The sequence below is a fragment of the Eimeria acervulina genome, genomic scaffold (assembly GCF_000499425.1).
Source record: "Eimeria acervulina Houghton genomic scaffold, Eah_scaff549, whole genome shotgun sequence".
Classification (NCBI taxonomy): Eukaryota; Apicomplexa; class Conoidasida; order Eucoccidiorida; family Eimeriidae; genus Eimeria; species Eimeria acervulina.
The window spans coordinates 1-21,002 of NW_013547270.1; the positions used below are offsets into that span (position 1 = coordinate 1).

The following is a 21,002-nucleotide window of genomic DNA, read 5'->3' on the forward strand; positions in this document are numbered from 1 at the left end:
AGAGAGAGAGAGAGAGAGAGAGAGAAAGAGTGCAATGGAGACAGATAGAGAGACAGAGAAAAGCAGAGAAACAAAAAGAAGAACAGATAATAATAACAACAACAACAACAACAACAATAATAATAATAATATTATTAACAAGAATAATAATAATAATAATAATAATAATAATAATAATAATAAGAATAATATAACGCACCGACAGTCTCATGCATAGCCTCTGTCCAGAACCTAGGAGAGTGTACAGCAGCGCCTCTTGCTGCGAGTGCTCTTAATAAACCATCTCTCTCTGCATCTACAACAAAAGAATTGAAGGCCTCTGCGATGTTATCTTGCGTAGGCTTTCGCCCCCGTTCAGTCTTCTTATATCCTTTAATAAAATAAGAATCATTTGCTACTTTTAACACGGCCATAAACGCAAGAACATGACATGCTTTAGGTGGTCGTACACCGTAAGCACTTCCTTCTGTTGTTGTCGAACCCTCATAATTTATTAAATCTTCTACTACATCTGAAAACAACCACTGCGATCGAACCCCTGCATATGTATCAAAGACGTCGCCTTCGGGGCCAAAGTGATCCCTAAACAAAACACAAAAAAAACATATATAAATATATATATATATATATTTATATTTATTTATATATAGATATATATAGATATATATAGATATATATAGATATGTTTGTGTAGATATGCATGTGTTGTTATTGTACATCTCAACAAACAAAACACAAAAAAAATATATATAAATATAAATATACATATATTTATATATTTATAAATAGATATATAGATATATATATTATATATATATGTATATGTATACTTTGTAATTATAAACCCCAGCAAACAAAACACAAAAACAACACAATAAATAGAGGAGGGTTTTATTTATAAACAAATATAATATTTAATATAAACAAAGAACAGCAGCAACAAACTCTAAACCCAAACAAACAACAAAAAAATAACAGCCGCCAGCACAAACAAAACACAAAAAAATATTAAAGAAGATATCAATCAAAATAAACAACAGCAAAACGCAACAAACTGTAGACCCATAAAACCCTAAACCCTAAACCCTAAACCCTAAACCCTAATGAGTGAAAAGACCAGTAAGGGTTTTGAATGCTGGATACAGATTTACAAACTAGGGTTTAGGGTATGTATATTAGGGTTTAGGACTTAGGGTTTACAAATTAGGGTTTAGGGTTTATAAATTAGGGTTTAGGGTTTAGGTTCCCTTACTTGAACGATCTCAGCCAGCCCTTCTCCACGTCTTCCAGAGGCTTTGAGCTGTTGGCCCAGGCTTTAAGTCTTCTCTGAGCCCACAAACCCTAAACCCTAAACCCTAAACCCTAAACCCTAAACCCTAAACCCTAAACCCTAAACCCTCAAACCCTAAACCCTAAACCCTAAACCCTAAACCCTAAACCCTAAACCCTAAACCCTAAACCCTAGCCCTGATGCTTCTGTCATGAGCTGTGGCTCTGCTAGGTATCTGAGTCATTTGCAATTCCATTTATAATTAGGGTTTGTATAATATTAGGGTTTAGAGATTCGAATTAGGGTTTAGGGTTTACTAGGGTTAATTAGGGTTTGAGGTTTAGGGACTTAGGGTTAAATAGGGTTGAATAGGATTTAATGTGGTGAATTAGGGTTTAGGGTTTAGGGTTTGCGTACAGCAAAGGACTTTCTTAGAGACCCCTTGACAACTCTTCCTATTGTCTCATCAAGATAGGAAATCAATAATCTTAGCTGCTGTTGAGGGTTAAAGACAGAGTTTAAGTCTTCAATGAAGGCTACATGGCGCCCCCAAAGAGCAAAGGCTTCTACAAGAAGAGAGTTAGTGCTGCTGAGCACACTCTTGCTGCTGTTCCGCCTCCAGCTGCTGCTGCTGCTGCTGCTGCTGCTGCTGCTGCTAGGGGTGCTGAGGGACGTGCCGCTGCTAGCTGGTGAAGAAGAAGGATCAGCAACAAACGAACCCATCAAAGGATTCAGCTCCAGCAGCTTTGATTGCATCAAGGAACGCCCTATATACAAACCCTAAACCCTAAACCCTAAACCCTAAACCCTAAACCCTAAACCCTCGGCAGTTTCATACACCTTCAGGGATCCAAAGCAGGGAATCATCATTCGGATTCATAAACCCTAAACCCTAAACCCTAAACCCTAAACCCCGAACCCTCAACCCCTAGCTGTAAACCCTAAACCCCGAACCCTCAACCCCTAGCTGTAAACCCTAAACCCCCAACCCTCCTAAACCCTCACCCCCCATCCCCAAACCCTAAACCCTAAACCCTAAACCCTAAACCTCTTGCCCTGCTTGCTTACAGATGAATTGAGCGAGACCTGCTGCGCCTGCATCTGGCGAATAAGTAAAAGATAAGAATGCCCCGGTTAAAGGGGATATAAAAGTATATCCTTTTAAAGCAATTCCGAGTGGAGAGGGTTCAAAAGGGCATTCAAGCTGGGGTGTATCTGCACCTCTCTCTGCACCCACTTCAATTCTATTTTGTTTTATTAACTGCTTCAAAATAGGTGACATACTCGGCGCTACAGCACTTAAGGATGTCTCCATCACCCCAAATGCCTCTTCATACTCAGCAGCAACATCCGATGCTGCTGTAGAAGGCAAAGAAAGACGGTCCCCCCAGCCAAACCGCTACAAACAAAACACACAAAAACATTCACATTGCATGCATGCATGCATGCATGCATGCATGCATGCATGCATGCATGCATAAAGTGTTCGACATTGCATGCTCGCATATATATATATATATATATATATATACTGCAGGAGAGTGCATGCATGCATACGGGAAGTAAATATAAGAAGAAGAGCAGAGAAATGCATCTACAGAGAGGTGCACGCATGGATGATGAACTAATGCATGCATGCATGCATGCATGCATGCATCTGGGGTGTATAGGCAGCTCAGAGTCTTACTAAGCCTTCTTTGCTTCTTAAGAAGATATGCTTCCTAATTCTAAGCACCCTTTTATATAAACCACAACCCGCACCCGCAACCGAAGTGGCAGCAGCGTGAGCTGCCTCAAACTCCCCGTAGAAATTTTCCTCCATTGGAACCCCCTAAACACAAACCCTAAACCCTAAACCCTAAACCCTAAACCCTAAACCGTATTGTAGCCCACCAACAACAAACGCAAAATGACTCTATAAACGCTCAGAGATGTACACAACGGCACACCACTCTTCACCAGCCTTCAAAACCCTAAACCCTAAACCCTAAACCCTAAACCCTTACGGCATATCCCATTTCTCTTTCCTCTGCCTCTCGAACTTGCATGATAAGGCGGATCCCACTGGTGACTTGTTCTCTGAACTTCTTTTGCTGCATAATGCTGAAAAAAAAAGCAAACGAGGGTTTGGGGTTTGTCTGCATCGAGCCCTAAACCCTAAACCCTAAACCCTAAACCCTAGACCCTAAACCCTTTGCAGGTGTTTATGCGTCAATAATTAGTTGTGTGCATGCACTTATTATTTTTTCTTTTGCTTGGATATTTCAGGGCGTGGTGTGTTAGCAGGGTTGCTACCTCGTGCCTCGTGCATAGGGTTTAGGGTTTAGGGTTTAGGGTTTAGGGTAGATGTCTGACGAGTCGAGAGCTAGAAGCGCTTGCTCTCTTGCTTCAGGTTCTGGATCTGTCTGTGCTATACACAGCGCCTGCTGTACGTTGAGATTATATCCTTTGCCGCCCTTCTTTTGTTTAATCTGAAACCCAAGAAGAAACCTCATAAACTTAGAGAAAGAAACAGTTGTTTGCGCCCAAGACACACGAGGAGGTAATGCTAAACGCAAGAAAGGCTTTAAAGACTCTCCCTTCTCTCCTTCTAGAGCTCGAGACAAAATATCAGGGTGAAGAGACACCGCAGCCGGAAGTACTTTAACCAGCTCCGAATACATCCTGTACATACACAAACCCTAAACCCTAAACCCTAAACCCTAAACCCTTGTCGCACGCCTTCATCCGACACCCATAATCCTAAAACACGAAATTTTACATCCTAAACCCTAAACCCTAAACCCTAAACCCGTACTTCCCAGCATCCAGTGCAGCGGATAGCCTTTAGGGTGTACAGATGTCTATGACGGGTTTAGGGTTTAGGGTTTAGGGCTAGGCGTCTCTGTTGAGGGTAAAGAGGCTCTGACGAGAGTTTAATTCTAGGGTTTAGGGTTTCAGGGTTTAGGGTCTGTACAAAGAGGAACTAGGGTTTAGCTACCGAGGGTTTAGATGGGTCCCCGTAGTTAAGTGCGGTGTAGAACGTAAGAAAAAGAGATTAGGGTTTATTCCTAGGGTTTGCAATGAGGGTTTATATGATTAGGATTATGTAAAGGGTTTACAATAAGGGTTTATGTTTAGGGTTTAGGGTAAGCGTTTACAGTCGGGGTTTACGCTTAGGGTTTAGGGTTTACGATGAGGGTTTAGGCTTAGGGTTTAGGGTTTACGATTAGGGTTTACGCCTCGCAAATGCTGCAAGGGTTTATGCACAGTGCTTACGGTTGGGATTTGAGGGTTTAGTGGAAGGTTAGTGTTACGCATTAGGGTTTAGGGTTTAGGGTTTAGGGTTTAGGGTTTACCTGTCTGCCTCTTGTTCGAGCTCTACATCGTCTTTGATGAGTTGTCTGTCAACCCTAAGCTTCTGAAACTCTGCTGCAAGTGCTGCACTTCTTAGAAGTGCCTCTGCTAATCCTATTGTTTCTTGTTCTTCTTCCTGCTGCTGCTGCTGCTGCTGCTGCTGCTGCTGCTGCTGCTGCTGCTGCAGCTGCTCCCGCAGCTCGCGGTCTTGCTGCTGCAGCACCTCTATCAACTCTTGCACCGGCTGCAGCTCAGCAGCAGCTTTCTGCTTCCAAGCATATAAATCTTCTTGAGGTTTGTTTGGGTGAGCCTCATTATAAGAAGAAAATGATGCTAATAAGGTCCCTGCACGCAAACCCTAAACCCTAAACCCTAAACCCTAAACTTTCCTTGTTTGTAGTGAACAAACAACCACATACAGCACAAGCATAGAAGAATGTCAAACTTATTCTCTCTCGAAGAGAGAGAATATCAAACCCTAAACTCTAAACCCTAAACCCCAAGCCCCAAACCCTAAACCCTAAACCCTAAACCCTAAACCCTAAACCCTTGGCAATTACCTCCAGGCATAGGAATTCCTGGGGATCCGCTCCTGCTGTCTCTGGCAGCATAGGCGAAGGAGACAGAAAGAAAAAGGAGACAGCAGGGTGCAGCTGCTGCTAGGGGCTTCATCTTCGCTGCACCTAGCTGCTGCTGCTGCTGCTGCTGTTGCTGCTGCTGTTGCTGCTGCTGCTTTTGGTGCTTTTATCGCTGCAGCTGCTCCTTCTCGAGCTATTCTGCAGCAGCAGTTGCTGCTGCAAATGGCGACGCCCCTGCTGCTGCTGCTGCTGCTGCTGCTGCTGCTGCTCCCGCACTACGCTGCTGTTTTTCAAGCTAATGATATAGGATCCAACAGTATATTATAATGAAAAGGGTTTAGGGTTTAGAAGCATTAATCTAGGGTTTAGGGTTTGCGTCCCTTAGCCTGCAACCGCAGCCGCCGCAGCCACCTACCAGATGGGGGGACAGGGAGCGACGGCTCCGGCTAGGGTTTAGGGTTTAGGGTTTAGGGTTTAGGGTTTATGCTTCAGGCCTCCATACAAAACCCACAAAAGAAAAAAAAGAGAAAGTCGTACGCTCTACGAACACCAGGGAGCCCTAAACCCTAAACCCTAAACCCTAAACCCTAAGCCCCAGGCTCGCCAGCCAGCGCAACCCATCGATCGCGTGGGCCCCCTTCTTAAATCCTCTTCGCAAAACCCTAAACCCTAAAATACTAAACCCTAAACCCTAAACCCTAAACCCTAAACCCTAAACCCTGAAATCAAAGTAAGGGAGTGCAATTAATAGAATATAAAACCAGTAGCTCTACATGCACACAGCCTGCAGCGCTTAGCTGCACGAAGATGCGCAGCAAAACCCCGAGGCCGAAACCCTAAACCCTAAACCCTAAACCCTAGCAGCAACAGACATTAAGCAGCAGCAACTGACGTGTATCTTTAGCTTTATAAACAATCTCTCTCTAATATATTAAAATATTAAACCCTATTTATTTATTATTCTTTTTTATTTAGAGAGCTGCTGATTGCTTATACCCCATCGCGGCTCCAGACTGTCTCGCTTCTCTCACAGCGCCCTAAACCCTAAACCCTAAACCCTAAACCCTAATCTCAAAGCATCTATAAAAAGGACAGGAACCTTATTGTTTCCCCTCTTCTACTCCCTGTGTCTTCCATAGCGCCCCCAATAGCCCGGTTGCGTATAGGGTTTAGGGTTTGGGGTTTAGGGTTTAGGGTTTGTTTAGGGTTTAGGGTTTAGGGTTTAGGGTTTATTTCCTCTCCTTTCTTTGTACAGCGTCATCTTCTCCCCACTGGGATTGCTTTAAGGGTTTTAATGTTTGCTAAGTGAAGCATCAGCACCCCACAGCCTCACCGCAGCTTCGAGGTTAGGGTTTAGGGTTTAGGGTTTAGAGCTTAGGGTCTGCGCCTTCGGCCCGAGGGTTTAGGGTTTAGGGTTTAGGGTTTAGGATTTAAGGTTTGGCTTGTCGATCCCATTAAACACTGTGGGGTCTACCTAAGTCTTGTGAAGAGGGTAAGCAAACCCTAAACCCTAAACCCTAAACCCTAATCTGGAGATGAGGACAGCAGCTGTTGCTACGTTCTTCTTCTTCGCAACCTTCTGCTGCTGCAGCAGCAAGCTGCTGCTAGCAGCAGCAGCAGATGATGCGGCTGCTCCGCCTGATCAAGCAGCACCAAAAGAGGGTGGATGCTGCAAGGAGAAAGCGGCGGCTGCAGCAGCAGCAGCAGCGGATACAACAACAGCAGATGCAGCAGCAGCAAATACAGCAGTAGTGGATACAGCAGCAGCAGAAACAGCAGCAACAGCTGATGCTCCTCCTGCTCCTAAAAGCGGATGTGGCTGCTGTAAGAAGAAAGCAGCAGCAGCAGCAGCAGCAGCAGCAGCCGCAGGAGAAGGAGCAGCAGCAGCAGCAGAAGCGCCGGAGACAGAAGCAGCAACAGTAGCAGCAGCGGTACCAGAGACAGCGGCAGCAGCACAACGCGAGGGTGGCTGCTGCAAGAAGAAAGCAGCAGCAGCAGCAGCAGAAGGTGCAGCAGCAGCAGCAGCAGCAACGGAGACAGACGCAGCGGCAGCAGAGACAGCAACAGCAGCACAACGCGAGGGTGGCTGCTGCAAGAAGAAAGCAGCAGCGGCAGCAGCAGCAGCAGCAGCAGCAGAAGGTGCAGCAGCCCCAGCAGCAGCAGGAGGCGGCGGTTGTTGCAAGGCAAGAGCAGCAGCAGCAGCAGCAGCAGCAGCAGGAACGCATCAACCCGCCGAGGGAAACAAAAGCTCTTGCTGCGGCGTGATGCCTATGAGCTTTCAGGCGAACACCCACACAGTTATTCTCTTCAGATCGTGGGAGACAACCAACGTAAACCCTAAACCCTAAACCCTAAACCCTTCGCAAGGTGTTGTGGCCACGGCCTGTACCGAGACATTGCCGCCAGTGTTGTTGTGGAGTCGTTAGGGTTTAGGGTTTAGGGTTTAGGGTTTGGGTCTGATGCAAGAGACCATCCGTAAAAGGGTTTCTTTTTGTTTAGGGTTTAGGGTTTAGGGTTTAGGGTTTGGGGTGTCTTTTGAGGGTTTGCGCTTGCAGGAGGTTTTCTTCTGGTTGTCCGCTGCTGTGTGGTTCTTCCTCGGCTGTTTCTCAGTTTATTTAAAAGTGCTGCGGCAGCAAGTAGAGGGCTGGGCTTCAGCAGCAGCAGCAGCAGCAGCAGCAGCAGCAGCAGCAGCAGCAGCAGCAGAGGGGAAGTCAGCCAAGCGCAGCAGCTCAGCAGCACCTTGGGGGCGGCACCTGCTTTATTCAGGTGTATGTACAGCTATTTATGCTTACGATTATTTATTAATGTTGGTTGTCATGAGTTTTAATTTATATCTTTTTTTTGCTGTTTGCTTCGGCCTAGGGTTTGGAGTGTTTTGCTTCGGGCATAAACTCAGCAGCAGCAGCAGCAGCAGCAGCAGCAGCGTAGATTCCCCCGAAGGATTCAAAGCAGACCCTGCATGCTGCGGGGTGTAATAGAATCGCGAACCCAGCAGCAACTCCTGCAGCAGCAGCAGCAGCAGCTAAATATGAAGCAGCAGCAGCAGCAGCAGCAGCAGCAGCAGTAGCAGTAGCAAAAGTCTCAGCAGCAGCAGCAGCAGCTGGATATCATTGTTTTTGTCTTTGTATTTAGTTAGAGGAGAGACCCTAGCATAGTGAAGGGTTGTTTAGGGTTTAGGGTTTAGGGTTTAGGGTTTTTTTTTAAGGGTTTAGGGTGTATGCGCAGCCTATGCAGCAGCAGCCTTTCGCCGTACTTTCTCCTCTATTATTATTAATATAAATATATTATTAATAATAGTAATAATAATATTATTAATATTACAAGTATAATATTAATAATAATAATATTATTATTATTAATGTTATAATAGAAAACATATTATTATTACTATTAGCGCTTTGCTCTATTTTTTGTCGGAAGCTGTCTATTAGATATACAAAATATAAATATAAATATATATATATATATATATATTTATATATTTATATAATATATTTATGTATGCATATATATATATATTATATGTATTATATATATACTTATAATATAGGCAAATGAATAATAAATAAATAAACGCTTATTTATTTATTTATAATATATATATATATATATATGTATATATATATGTATATATATATATATATATATGTATATATATATATATAAATTATAAACAAATCTTTACTAATTTTTGTATTGGGGTTGTGCTGCCGATACACCGCAGCACACCGGAGAGGAGACAGTTGAGGTGTATAGTCACCTCCTCTCTATAAAGGAGACAGTTGAGGTGTATAGGCACCTCCTTTCTTGCTATAGACTTTTCATTCAATCCCTGTCGCCTCATTAAACAACAATGCGACTTGCTGCTGCTGCTGTTGCTGCTATTGCTGCTGCTGCGGCTGCTGTTGTTGCTGCTGCTGCTTCTGTTTGTCTTGCTGCTGCTCAACGTGGTAGGAGAGGAGAATTAGCAGCAGCAGCAGCAGCAGCAGCAATACCAGTTCGATATAAGCTGAAGGCCTCTGCCTGCCTACTAATAACAGATAATAATAATAAATAATGATATTTAATAATAATATTTAATAATAATATTTAATAATAGTAATAGTTATACTAATTATTACAACCACCTCTCTTGTTGCTGCTAGTGCTGCTGCTACTGCTGCTGCTACTGCTGCTGCTGCTGCTGCTGCTGCTGCTGCTGTTTGGCTTGAGTATTTGTATTTAAATATGAAATTCTATAAATCAACTCGAGGAAAAAATCATATGCTGCTCTTGCAGCTAGGGGCATGGTGGAGCAGCAGCAGCAGCAGCAGGAGTTGCTGCTGCTCTGCTGCTGTTGCTGCTGCTTTTGCTGCTAACAAAAGGCATTACTCTGCTGCTGTTGTAGGAGAAGAAGGAACTCCTTGGCTACTGCTGCAGCAGCTGCTGCTGCTGCTGCTGCTCTTTGCATGACCTAGCGATGCAGACAGGGCAATTTGCTGCTGCTGCTGCTGCTGCTGCTGCAGCAGCAACAGCTGGGCAGGGTGCAGTACACTGACTGCCCCCTCGGGCGGCTTCCCCATGTTCCCTGCTGCTGCTGCAGGTGCTGCTGCTGCTGCTGTAGGTGCTGCTGTTGCTGTTGCTGCAGGTGCTGCTGCTGCTGCTGCCGGCGCTGCTACTGCTGCTGCAGGTGCTGCTGCTGCTGCCGGAACCTCCAGTCTCGTTTTCTTGAGGGGCTGTTGCTCTGGCTGCAGCAGCTTTTGCTGCTGCGCTTGCTGCTGAAGGCGGAGTTGCAGCAGCTGCTGCTGAAGCAAATACTGCTGTTGCTGCTGAGATGGTTCGCTTAGCTTACGCAGCTGCAGCAACTGATGCAGCTGCTCTGGCGAGAGCTGCTGCTGCTGCTGCTGCAGCGAGAGCGCCTGGCGCTGCAGCAGCAACTGCTGCTGCTGCCTCTGCTGCAGCAACTGCTGCTGCTGCTGCTGCTGCCGCTGCAGCAGCAGCAGCCTCTGATGAAGGGCTAGAGTGGCTGCGTCCACAGGTGCCGACCCTCCTGCAGCAGCAGCAGCAGCCGCTGCTGCTGCTGTTAGGGGAGTTGCTGCTGCAGCAGGCGGCAGTGGCGCTGCTGCTGTTCCATCTACAGAAGCAGCAGCAGCAGCAGCAAGAGGAGACGCCAGGTGTGCTGCAACGGGAGACTTCAACAGCGAAGCAGCAGCCGGAGAAGCAGCTGCAGCAGCAGCAGCAGCAGCAGCGGGCTTTGCTGCTGATTGTCTCTTCCTGCTGCATCTGTCTCTCAAAGCCTGAGCTTGCTGCATTGTTTGTGGGGGCAGCAGCTGCTCTAGCTGCTGCAGCTGCTGCGGCAGCTGCTTTCTGCTGCCTTTGCTGCAGATGCATTCGCGCTGCAGCGCCACAGACTGCAGCAGCAGCTGCTGCACTTGTTGCTGAAGCAACTCAGGCTCCATTGCTGCTGCTGCTGCTGCTTCGATTTGCTGCTTCAGGAACAGCGCTAGCAGCAATGCAGCGTGAGCCCCCACCTGCTGTACGTACACCGGCCAACTCACCTGCTGCAGCAGCAGATCCTGCTGCTGCTGCTGCTGCTGCTGCTGCTGCTCCTGCCAACGTGGCTGCAGCCATTCTAATCTCCAGGCTCCCCCTTTAAATGCATCTGCTGCTGTGCTGCGGCTGAACCGGAGATGAGGCCTAAAAAGGTTTTGCAGTGTCCAGCTGCTGCTGCTGCTGCTGCCATTGCTGCTGCTGCTGCTGCTGCTGCTCGTAGGCAGCGCGTCGCTGCTGCCGCTCTGCGGGTACTGACACGCCCCACTTGCTGCTGCTGCTGCTGTTGCTGCTGGATCGCATGGGACATCCACGCGCTGTACTGCAGCAAGAAGCTCTTCTAGACTAGGAAGCTGCTGCTGCTGCTGCCTTCCGGCTCCAGCCCCCCGCTGCTGTTTAATTCCTGTCGCTCCTGCTGCTCCTGCTGCTGCTGTTGCTGCTGCTGCTGTTGCTGCTGTTGTTGCTGCTGCTGGTGATGACGATGGACTTGCCCTAGACTCTGCAGGAGATGCAGCCGTTGCGTTGGAAGTAGCAGCAGCAGCAGCAGCAATTATCTCTTGGCTGCTGCTGCTGCTGCTGCTGCTGCTGCTGCCCGCAGTTCCAGCGGTGCCAGGACCAGCCGCTGTTGGTGCAGCTGCAGTTGCTGCTGCTGCTGTTGCTGCAGCAGCAAACTCATCGTGGCAGCGAATAGCAGCAGCCCGGGCTCCTTGCCAGCCTAAGGCCTGCACACAAAATGTTAGGTTGCTGCCGGCCGGTGCTGCTGCTGCTGCAGCAGCAGCAGCAGCAGCAGCAGCAGCAGAGTGGAACGCTTTAAAGGCATCTACAACCCACAAACCCTTGTCAGCAGCAAAAGAAAGCCCCGGCCTGCTGCAGCAGCAACTCAAATACTCCTGCAGAGCGCTATGCATATCCGATGTTGCTGTTGTTGCTGTTGCTGCTGTTTCTGCTGTTGCTGCTGCTGCGCCAATTGCTTCCGCCTGAGGCGCTGCTGCTGGAGAGTCTTGAGCTGCTCCGACATCTGCTGCTGCTGCTGCTGCTCCTTCTGGAGCCCGCCCAGCCTGCTGCTGCTGTTCGCTCTTCGCGTGCTGCAGCAGCAGCTGCTGCTGCGGCTGGCCGTGATGGTGAAGCTCCTGCTGCTGCAGTTGCTGCTGCCGCTGCTGCTGCTGGTCTTGCTGCTGCTGCAGATTCGGTTTCTGCTCCTGATGATGCTGCTGCTGCTGTTCAAGAGCTGCATCTGTAGCAACTGTTGCTGTTGTTGTTGCTGCTGCTGCTGCTGCTGCCTTGCAGAGGATCAGCTGCAGCCATATCTCAGCCATCTGCTGCGCTGCTGCTGCCGCTGCACCCCAACCAACAGCAGCAGCAGTTGCTGCTGCAACAGGAAAGGTTCTGCTGCGGGTGAAGCCTTCAGACACCCAGCTTGCAACCCACTTGCCTCTGTTGCTGCTGCTGCTGCTGCTTTTGCTGCCGCTGCTGCCGGCTTCATAGAAGACACAACCGCGAACGCCAGCAGCGGCAGCAGCAGCAGCAGTTGCTGCTGCTGCTGCACTTGAGGGGTTTAAAGACTCCAGCGGCACTGAAGGCCCGCAGAACCCCGAAACAGGAGCAGCAGCAGCAGCACCAGCATCTGCTGCCCCTGCTGCTGCAGCAGCAGCAAAGCTGCCACCTGCTGCTGCTGCTGCAACTTCAGCCACAAAGCTCTGGGGTAGGTGCTGCAGATATGGGGGGATCACCAGGGGAGGTTTTGCTGCTGCTGCTGCTGCTGCTGCTGCTGCTGCTGCAGTGGATTCTTTGAGTCTGCTTCTGGGCGTTCCTTCTGGAGAAAGGGATTCAAGTTGCTGCTGCTGCTGCTGCTGCTGCTGCTGGAGCTGCTGCTGCTCTTCTTCTGCAGCTTGAGCAGCAGCAGCAGCAGCGAGAGCAGCAGCAGCAGCAGCAGGAGGCAGCTTCTTGACTTCAACGTGGCCGCTGCAGCCGCATGCAATCTGCAGCTCCAGCACTCGCGATTGAAATGCTGCAGCAGCTTTTCTTTTAGCAACAGCAAAGGGGTACCGCCCCACAACAAATGCTGCTGCTGCTGCTGCTGCACCAACCCGCCACCAGCATATCCAGCGGACTCCCTCAGCATCAAATCGCAAGCCGCAGCAGCAACTGCTGCTGCTGCTGCTGCTGCTGCTGTCAGCGTCGTCGGGCTCCGAGGTGAAGAGCACTTCGGTGTCTGGGGTTGCTGCTGCTGCAGCTGCTGCTGCTGCTGTGGAGCTGTTGCTGCTGTTGTTGTTGTTGCTGCTGCTGCTGCTGTCTTCTGCTGCTTCCGCGTCCTTCAGCTGCTGCCGAAACCGCAACGCCAACTCGCGGGCCATTGTGGGGCCGTACCTGCGCAAACCCCAAACCCTAAACCCTAAACCCTAAACCCTAAACCCTAAACCCTTAGCCCTAAACCCTAGCTCTAGACGCGTCAGCAACACTGCAGCTGCTGCCGCCTCCGGCAGCTGCTGCGGATAGTTATGAAGGGGTCCACTATAAGCAGCCTTTGCTGGGGGTTTAGGGTTTAGGGTTTAGGGTTTAGGGTTTAGGGTTTACTTGGAAGCAGCAAAACTTCTGCTGTATTTACGACCCCCACAAGACCAGCGACAAATCCAAGAGGCATTTGCACCGGCACCGCGCGAATAAACCCCTTCTGGAAGCTCTCCTTCTGCTGCTGCTGCTGCTGCTGCTGTTGCTGCTGCTGCTGCTGTTGGTGTTTGTGTTGCTGCAGGCGATGCCGCAGCAGCAGCAGCTGGAGATGCTGCAGCAGGAGCTGCTGCTCCCAAGCCAGAAACAGAAACAGCGTCGCCAGAGACAGGAGACTCGCCGCCTTGCTGCTGCTGCAGCTGCTGCTGCTGTTGCTGCAGCTGCTGCTGCAGCTGTTGCTGCAGCTGCTGCTGCTCCGCACCCTCCCCCGCAACCTTTGCATTCCAGTACTTCTCCGCCAGCAGCCGCGCCTGATTGCAAACAAACCCTAAACCCTAAACCCTAAACCCTAAACCCTAAAGCAGGGGGTTGATGGTTAAACGTCTATAATGTCTATAGGGTTTTTAAGGGTTTAATTACTAGGGCCTAGGACGCTGTATTACTGCTGAGGGTTTACGCTTAGGGTGAGGGACTAAGGCTAGGGTTTAGGGTTTCGGGATAGAATTAGGGTTTAGGGTTTATGGTTAAGGTTGAAGGTGTAGGGCTAGGGTTTAGGGTTTAGGGTTTAAGTTGCAAGGGTACAGGGTTTAGATCTAGAGTTTAGAATTTAGGGTTAGGGTTTAGGTTAAGGGTTTCTAAGGGTTTGGGTTTAAGGTGTACGGGCAGGGCTTAGGGTTTAGGGCTAGGGTTTAGGGTTTAGGGTTTACCTGTTCATCTCCGAAGTCCCTTACTCGGAAGTATTTATATTTATGTTTGTTGCAGCTGTCTATCCAGCAGCAGCACCAAGCACCGCTGCTGCTGCTGTATCGAACCCCCAATGCTGCTCTCCTTGCTGCTGCTGTGTTGCTGCTGCCCTTGCTGCTGCTGCTGCTGCTGCTGCTGCTGATGCAATTCGCTGTCTCCCTTTCACTGCTGCTGGGAGACACAGCAGCCGAAGCAACAGCAGAACCAGCAGCAGCAGCTGCTGCTGCTGCTGCTGCTCCCCCTGCAGCAGAAGGGGCTGCTGGCGCATGCAGCGCAGCAGCAGCTGCTGCTCCTGCAACCGGAGTTGTCCAGCCTGCTGCTGCTGCTGCTGCAGGTGCTGTTGCTGGTGCTGCTGGTGTTGCTGTTGGTGCTGTTGATGCAGTTGCTGCTGCTGGTAGTGTTGCTGCTGGTGTTGCTGCTGGTGTTGCTGCTGGTTCTGCTGCTGCAGATGCGGCTGCTGGTGTTGCTGCTGCAGGTGCTGCTTCTGCAGGTGTTGCTGCTGCTGGTGCTGCTGCAGGTGCTGTTGCTGCAGGAGCTGCTGCTGCAGGTGTTGCTGCTTCAGGCGTTGCTGCTTCAAGTATTGTTGCTTCAGGTGTTGCTGCTGCACGTGCTGCTGCTGCAGGCGTTGCTGCTGCAGGCGTTGCTGCTGCAGGCGTTGCTGCTGCTGCTGCAGGTGATGCTGCTGCAGCTGCAGGTGATGCTGCTGCTGCTGCTGCTGATGCTGCTTCTGCTGCTGCTGATGCTGCTTCTGGGGCTGCAGCAAGCCCTCCGCATGCAACAGATTGTTGCATGACTGCAGCAGCAACTGCTGCTGCTGCTGTTGCTGCTGCAGCAGCCGAGGAAGAGCAGCCATGCGTGTTACGTTGCGGCAAGCAGCTGTAGCAGCTGCTGCTGCTGCTGCAGCGGTTCGGCTGCTGCTGCTGCTGCTGCAGTGGTGTTGCGGCTGCTACAGACTGCAGCAAAATGAGCTCCTGTGAAGATACCCGTTGGGTATTGCTGCTGCAGTTGCTGCTGCAGTTGCTGCTGCAGTTACTGCTGCTGTTGCTCCTGCTGCAGTTGCTGCTGCTGCGGCTAGTTGCTTCTCTGTACGTTACTACTGGAGAAGAAAGGATATATCTGGCTAGTCCTAGAGCTGCTGCTGCTGCTAATGGAGTTGCTGCTGCTGCTGCTGCTGCTGCTTCGTTGCTGCTGCTGCTGCCGCTGCTGCGGCTTTGGGTGCCGCTTGCTGCAGCAGCAAAATGTAATAAATTTATATCGCGAACAGCAGCAAAAACAGTTTGAGGGGTTTCAATGGGGAGATAATTGCTGCTGCTGCTGCTGCTGCAAAACACTTGCTGCTGTTGCTGCTGCTGCTGCTGCTGCTGCAGAAGCTGTCGCCGGTGCGTGCAGCTGCGACACGAAAAAAGCCTGCTGCTGCTGCTGCTGCTGCATTCTTCGAGTTGTGGCTGCTGCTGCAGCGCTGCTGCAGCTTCCAGCAGCAAACGAGTTAGAGCAGCATAATAATATTTAAAATACTGTTTTGCTGCTGCTTCGTGGAGTTTGCTGCATTATACTCGCTGCTTTTGTCTTGCTGCTGCTGCTGCTGCTGTCGGCGGCGACTGCTGCAGCAGCAGCAAAACGGCAGCCGCGCAGCAGCAGCGGCAGCAGCAGTTCGTGCTATAGCAGCCCCATGCCGCGCTGCTGCTGCTGCTGCTGCCGCAGCAAAGAAGAAGGCTTGCCTTACACACCCTTTTTTAATATTTTGTTATGTAATAAAAGACTGTGGTGCTGCTGCGAGCGGACCTTAAACAGAAGTTCTGCTGCTGCTGCTGTTGCTGCAGCTGCTGCAGCTGCTGCTGCTGCTGCTAAAGGTGCCCACCCCCCTCCAGCAGCAATTTTATTCAGCACCCGCAGCAACAGCAGCAATTCATGCAGTGTACGTACACTGCAACTCATTGGAACTGAAGATCCCCTCATTTAGGCTGCAAGAGCAGCTGCTGCAGCAGCAGCAGCAGCTGCTGCTACTGCAGCAGCAGCTGCAGTAGCAACTGCTTGTTGTCTGACTCCTCGCAATTGACGCCTTTGAGAATGGGGCCTTCTTCTCCTTCAACAGAAGGGCCTAGCCCCGCTGCAGCAGCAGCTATGGGCAGCAGCAGCAACAGCAGCAACAGCAGCAGCAGCAGCAGCAGCAGCAACAGCATACCGCCTCTGCTGCATGCGCTGGTGGGGTGGTCGACACTGTGGCAGTTCCCTCCGCCTCCTTCAGTGCCTCGGGCTCTCGCTTTATCTACAACGAGAGAATTAGCTGCTGTGTTGGCGCTGCTGCAGTCTGCTCCTGCTCCTGCTGCTGCTTCTGCTGCTGCTGCTGCTGCTGCTGCAGCACTCCCACGCCTCCTCCAACTCGCTGAAGGAGGGCCCTTCAAAAAAGAAATCGAGCACTTCCTCGCAGCCCTACAGATAAGGATACAGGCAAGCGTCCAGGGTCTAGGGTTTAGGGTTTAGGGTTTCCGGCTTAGCTTCGGTGCCTGGGGCTCTCACGGTTTACACCTTATTGCTGCCAGCCTCTTACGGCTCGTATTTGTGGGTTTGTGATTTAGGGTTTAGGGTCTAGGGTTTAGGGTTTAGGGTTTAGGGTTTAGGGTTTGGGGTTTCGATTCAGGCGAGTTTTGACAAGGCTGTAGGGGAGTTGTGTATGGAGACGCTGCATGCGCTGCCTGCAGCAACAGCAGCAGCAGCAACCGCAGCAGCTGATGCAACACCAGCAGCAGCAGCACCAGCAGCAGCTGATGCAACAGCAGCAGCACCAGCAGCAGAATGCGAAGGCCCCCAACTTGGACAGCAGTAGGCGTCAACCCTAAACCCTAAACCCTCAGGGGATCTGTTCGTTGGCATCTAGGCGTTAGTGTTTAGGGTTTAGGGTTTGTGAGCAAGCAGCCATCTGTGGAGGAGTTTGAAGGGAGGGTTTAGGGTTTAGGGTTTAGGGTTTAGGGTTTAGGGTTTATGCACAGTCTTCCCTCAGTCGAAGCATTTGAAGAGAGGGTTTACAGCTTAGCGTTTAGGGTTTAGGATTTCAGGCTCAGGGTTTAGTGTTTACCGTTTAGACTCTAGGGTTTAAGATTCAGGGCTCAGGGTTTAGGGTTTAGGGTTTAGGGTTTAGGGTTTAGGGTTTAGGGTTTGTGCTCAGGCTGCCCTCAGTCGAGGCATTTGAAGAGAGGCTGTCGTTGGAGCGGCGATTAAAAAATTTGAAAACGGCGGCGGAGAATTCGCGCAAAAATACCCAAAGCCACAAACCCCTCGTTCAGAGAGTAAACCCTAAACCCTAAACCCTAGCCAAACCCTAAACCCTAAACCCTAGCCAAACCCTAAACCCTAAACCCTAGCCAAACCCTAAACACTAGCCAAACCCTAAACCCGTACCAAACCGTATGTCCGAGGTCCTCACCAAACTCTAATCGCAAAAACCCTCACGAAACCCTAAACTGTAAACCCTACCCAAACCCTAAACCCTCACTAAACCCTAAACCCTTAGCGACAAACCCTCATCTGTAGTTAAACCGTAAACCCCTTCTCTTTGTCGCGGGTAAAGGGCTGTGGATCAGCGCGCCGGCGCTCGCCTCTAGAGCTCGGCTAGGGTTTAGGGTTTAGGGTTTAGGGTTTAGGTGTTGGTGTTTGGGTGTCTGTGCAGCTGAAAGCAGAGCTGGAATGCTTAGACTCCGCACTCAAGCAAGTCTTGGAGAGAGAAGAGTGAGTTAGGGTTTAGGGTTTAGGGTTTAGGGTTTAGGGTTTAGGGTTTCTGCGTTGGCACTCCCAAACCCTCCCAAAGCAGCTACTCGACGTGCACTGAGGGTTTAGGGCTTAGGGTTTAGGGTTTAGGGTTTATGTTACGTTCGGCGCAGGGCTTTGAAGCAAGGCATGCCTTTTGCGGCCTGCAGCTCTTAAAACCCTATGGTTTAGTGTTTAGGGTTTAGGGTTTAGGGTTTAGATGCGGCCGAGCTTCTCGTCGACAATGCATGCAGCAACGCTGCAGCGCCGCATTTCATGCAGCTGCTGCTGCAGCAGCGGCTGCTGCTGCTGCTGCTGCAGCAGCATAAAACCCTCGGGTGGGGGTTTATAGGAGACTCCGTATGTTGAGGCGATTATTTCTTGGGTCCTGAACGCCTCAGCAAACCCTAAACCCTAAACCCTTTCTTTTTGTTTAGAACCCTTAAGGTCTAGGATTTAGGGTTTAGGGTTTAGGGTTTAGGGTTTAGAACTTCGGATTGGTGGTGTCTTGCCTGTCGTTGAAACTCAAGTGATCTTGCACATGTCTTGGCTGCTGCTGGTGTTGCTGTTGCTGCTGCTGCTGTTGCTGCTGCTGCTGCTGCTGCTGCTGCTGTTTGTCTTTAGTGTTTCGTTTGAGGGGGAGGCCCTTCATCTGTCTCCTGCAGCGGTTTAGTTGTAGCACAGATAAACACAAACCCTAAACCGTAAACCCTAATTGTCTCTCGTATTTATAACCCCTACAGAGAGGTTGGTTAAGGGTTTAAGAGTTTACAAGTGCAGCTCAAGAACCCTAAACCCTCCTAGGGTTTATGGTTTAGGGTTTACTGTTTAAGATTAGGGTTTAGGGTTTAGGGTTTAGTTCTTCACGCTGTTTGTGTGTTGGCGATCCACTAGCGTTGACGGTATCGAACCGGCACTATGCGACTCCCTAGGGTTTAGGGTTTAGGGTTTAGGGTTTAGGGTTTAGGGTTTGCTGACCGGCACTCTGCATCAGTAAAAAGTCGTTCGTGTTGTTCTAGGGTTTGAATTGCATTAAACGGAGCCCTCAGAGAATTGTAGTACGTCAAAAGACTGTAAACAAAACAAGAAAATAAATAAATAAATTAATTAATTAATTAATTAATTAATTAATTAATTAAATGTAAATATTAAAATAATAAAAGAAATGCATAAACAAAACAAATAAACAAAACAAATAAAACAACGAGTACTGTATAAGGCTGCAAACAAAGCGAGAAAATAAATAAAATAAATAAATAAAATAAATAAATAAATAAATAAATAAAATAAATAAATAAAACAAATTAAAAAAATAAATAAACAGATTAACAGAGGAGCAAATGGACAAACAAACAAACAAATAAATAAATAAGCAGACGAATAAAAAAGTAAATAAATAAATAAACGAAGAAACAAATAAAATAAAATAAAATAAAATAAAATAAAATAAATAAATAAGCAGTTGGCGACAAACAAACAAAAAAGAAAATAAAAAGAAAAGGAGACAGCAAAACACGCAGCAGTAATTATGAGGGTTTACACAATACGAACAGCGGAGACTAGAAATAAATTTATAATAATATCTGCTAAACCCTAAACCCTAAACCCTAAGACGAAGATATACAAAAGAAAAAATAATGCACAAACCCCTAAAGACCCGTAGTAAAGTGCTTACAGACAAAATATTCATTGTCTCCCTTTTATCTCTTCTAGGGTTTAGGGTTTAGGGTTTAGGGTTTAGGGTTTAGGCTGTTTATTGCTGCTGTTTGGAGAGAGAAGGAGGTAATGCAGATAATTTGCTTGAAAGAAAGAAAGTCTCTAGCAACACCCGTACGTACACCGCAGCTAAACCCTAAACCCTAAACCCTAAACCCTTACGATCCGAGGGTTTCTGAGACTTTCCACTTCTTGGTGATATCCGTTTCGAACGACTGCCACTCCTCCAACCTATGATCGCAAACCCTAAACCCTAGCAAACCCTAAACCCTAGAGAGCACTAAACCGTAGCAAACCCTAAATCTGCATGGTTGAGCAAGGGTTTAGGGTCTACGGTTTAGGGTTTAGGGTTTAGCCTGCCTTCTGAGAGCGTTTCGCTGGAGTATCTTTGCGAAGGGGGCCTGAGGCAAAGCATAAACCCTAAAACCCCTAAACCCTAAACCCTAAACCCTAAACCCTAGCTGGTTCTCCAAACGGTGCGTGCATAGACCCTCTTCTGCAGCTCATCCCCCAAACCCTAAACCCTAAACCCTAAACCCTAAACCCTCAACAGCGGCGGTTTACCTCGCTAAAGTACTTAGTGCCAGCAAAAACAAAAGCCCCCTTTGGGGCTGCATGCGCGATCGTCAGTTCGTCTTTATTTATTTTTCTTCTGTCTCTCATTTGTGCGCTGTCTAAACTCAGCTGAGCCTGTTCTATCCTACGAGGCAGCCCGTTCAGCTGTACGTACACCGCAGCAGCAGCAGCAGCAGCAGCGGCAGCAGCAGCAGCAGCAGCAGCAGCAGCAAGGAAGGAGGGAAGGATATCTCTAGGGTGCTGCAGAGCCAGTGGAAGCCCGTCAAATCGCGTTTTTGATTGCATGCGTTTTGGGGCTTTGCATGCATTTCTCATTTGCTGCCAGATAAACCCTAAACCCTAAACCCTAATGCCTCAGGAACTGCATCCCCCTGCTTCCGGTGTGCATGCAGCTATTAAACCCTAAACAGTTTCAATCATAAAACTACTGAAGACCATGCAGCGCTGCAAAACCCTAAATCTCCTCACCCAACCCCTAAACCCTAAACCCTAAACCCTAAACCCTAAACCCTAATTACGGAGGGAGTTGTGGGCTGAAAGATGTGAGAATGCTCTGCAGCCAAAATACTCCCAAGAAAGGAGACAGCGCGAAGTGCAGGAGGAGACGCCTCGGAGATCCATTTAGGAATCAAAGCTTAACACGCAAACCACAAACCCTAAACCCTAAACCCTAAACCCTAAACCCTAGAGCATGTTAGGGGCTGCTGAGATGCGGATTACTTCGGAAGGCTGTCGAAGGAGAGAAATAAACACAGAGATGGCATTCTATGCTTGCAAGGAGACAGTAGAAAGCGTATAGGCCTGCTATTAATTAACCCGTTTAGGGCTTAGGGTTTAGGGTTTAGGGT

General features: G+C 48.9%; 3 protein-coding genes across 3 annotated transcripts; 1 reads left to right on the forward strand and 2 right to left on the reverse strand.

The window, feature by feature from the left end:
• Positions 1-199: 199 nt before the first annotated feature.
• On the reverse strand, positions 200-5,278 carry EAH_00042410 (hypothetical protein, conserved; the record flags this gene model as incomplete). Its single annotated transcript, XM_013391742.1, has 9 exons — positions 200-582; positions 1,253-1,326; positions 1,688-2,037; positions 2,555-2,669; positions 2,958-3,101; positions 3,277-3,373; positions 3,626-3,934; positions 4,609-4,951; positions 5,167-5,278. Coding segments are annotated over 9 exons (1,927 nt in total), but the record flags the coding sequence as incomplete, so codon positions are not given.
• Positions 5,279-9,551: 4,273 nt separating this feature from the next.
• EAH_00042420 (hypothetical protein, conserved) lies at positions 9,552-14,912 on the reverse strand (the record flags this gene model as incomplete). The annotated part of the gene is made up of 3 exons (XM_013391743.1): positions 9,552-13,080; positions 13,288-13,688; positions 14,085-14,912. The coding sequence occupies 3 exons, from the start codon at positions 14,910-14,912 to the stop codon at positions 9,552-9,554; spliced, it is 4,758 nt and encodes a 1,585-aa protein (XP_013247197.1).
• Positions 14,913-16,188: 1,276 nt separating this feature from the next.
• EAH_00042430 (hypothetical protein, conserved) lies at positions 16,189-18,039 on the forward strand (the record flags this gene model as incomplete). The annotated part of the gene is made up of 5 exons (XM_013391744.1): positions 16,189-16,323; positions 16,760-16,941; positions 17,285-17,405; positions 17,786-17,844; positions 17,997-18,039. The coding sequence occupies 5 exons, from the start codon at positions 16,189-16,191 to the stop codon at positions 18,037-18,039; spliced, it is 540 nt and encodes a 179-aa protein (XP_013247198.1).
• Positions 18,040-21,002: the final 2,963 nt, after the last annotated feature.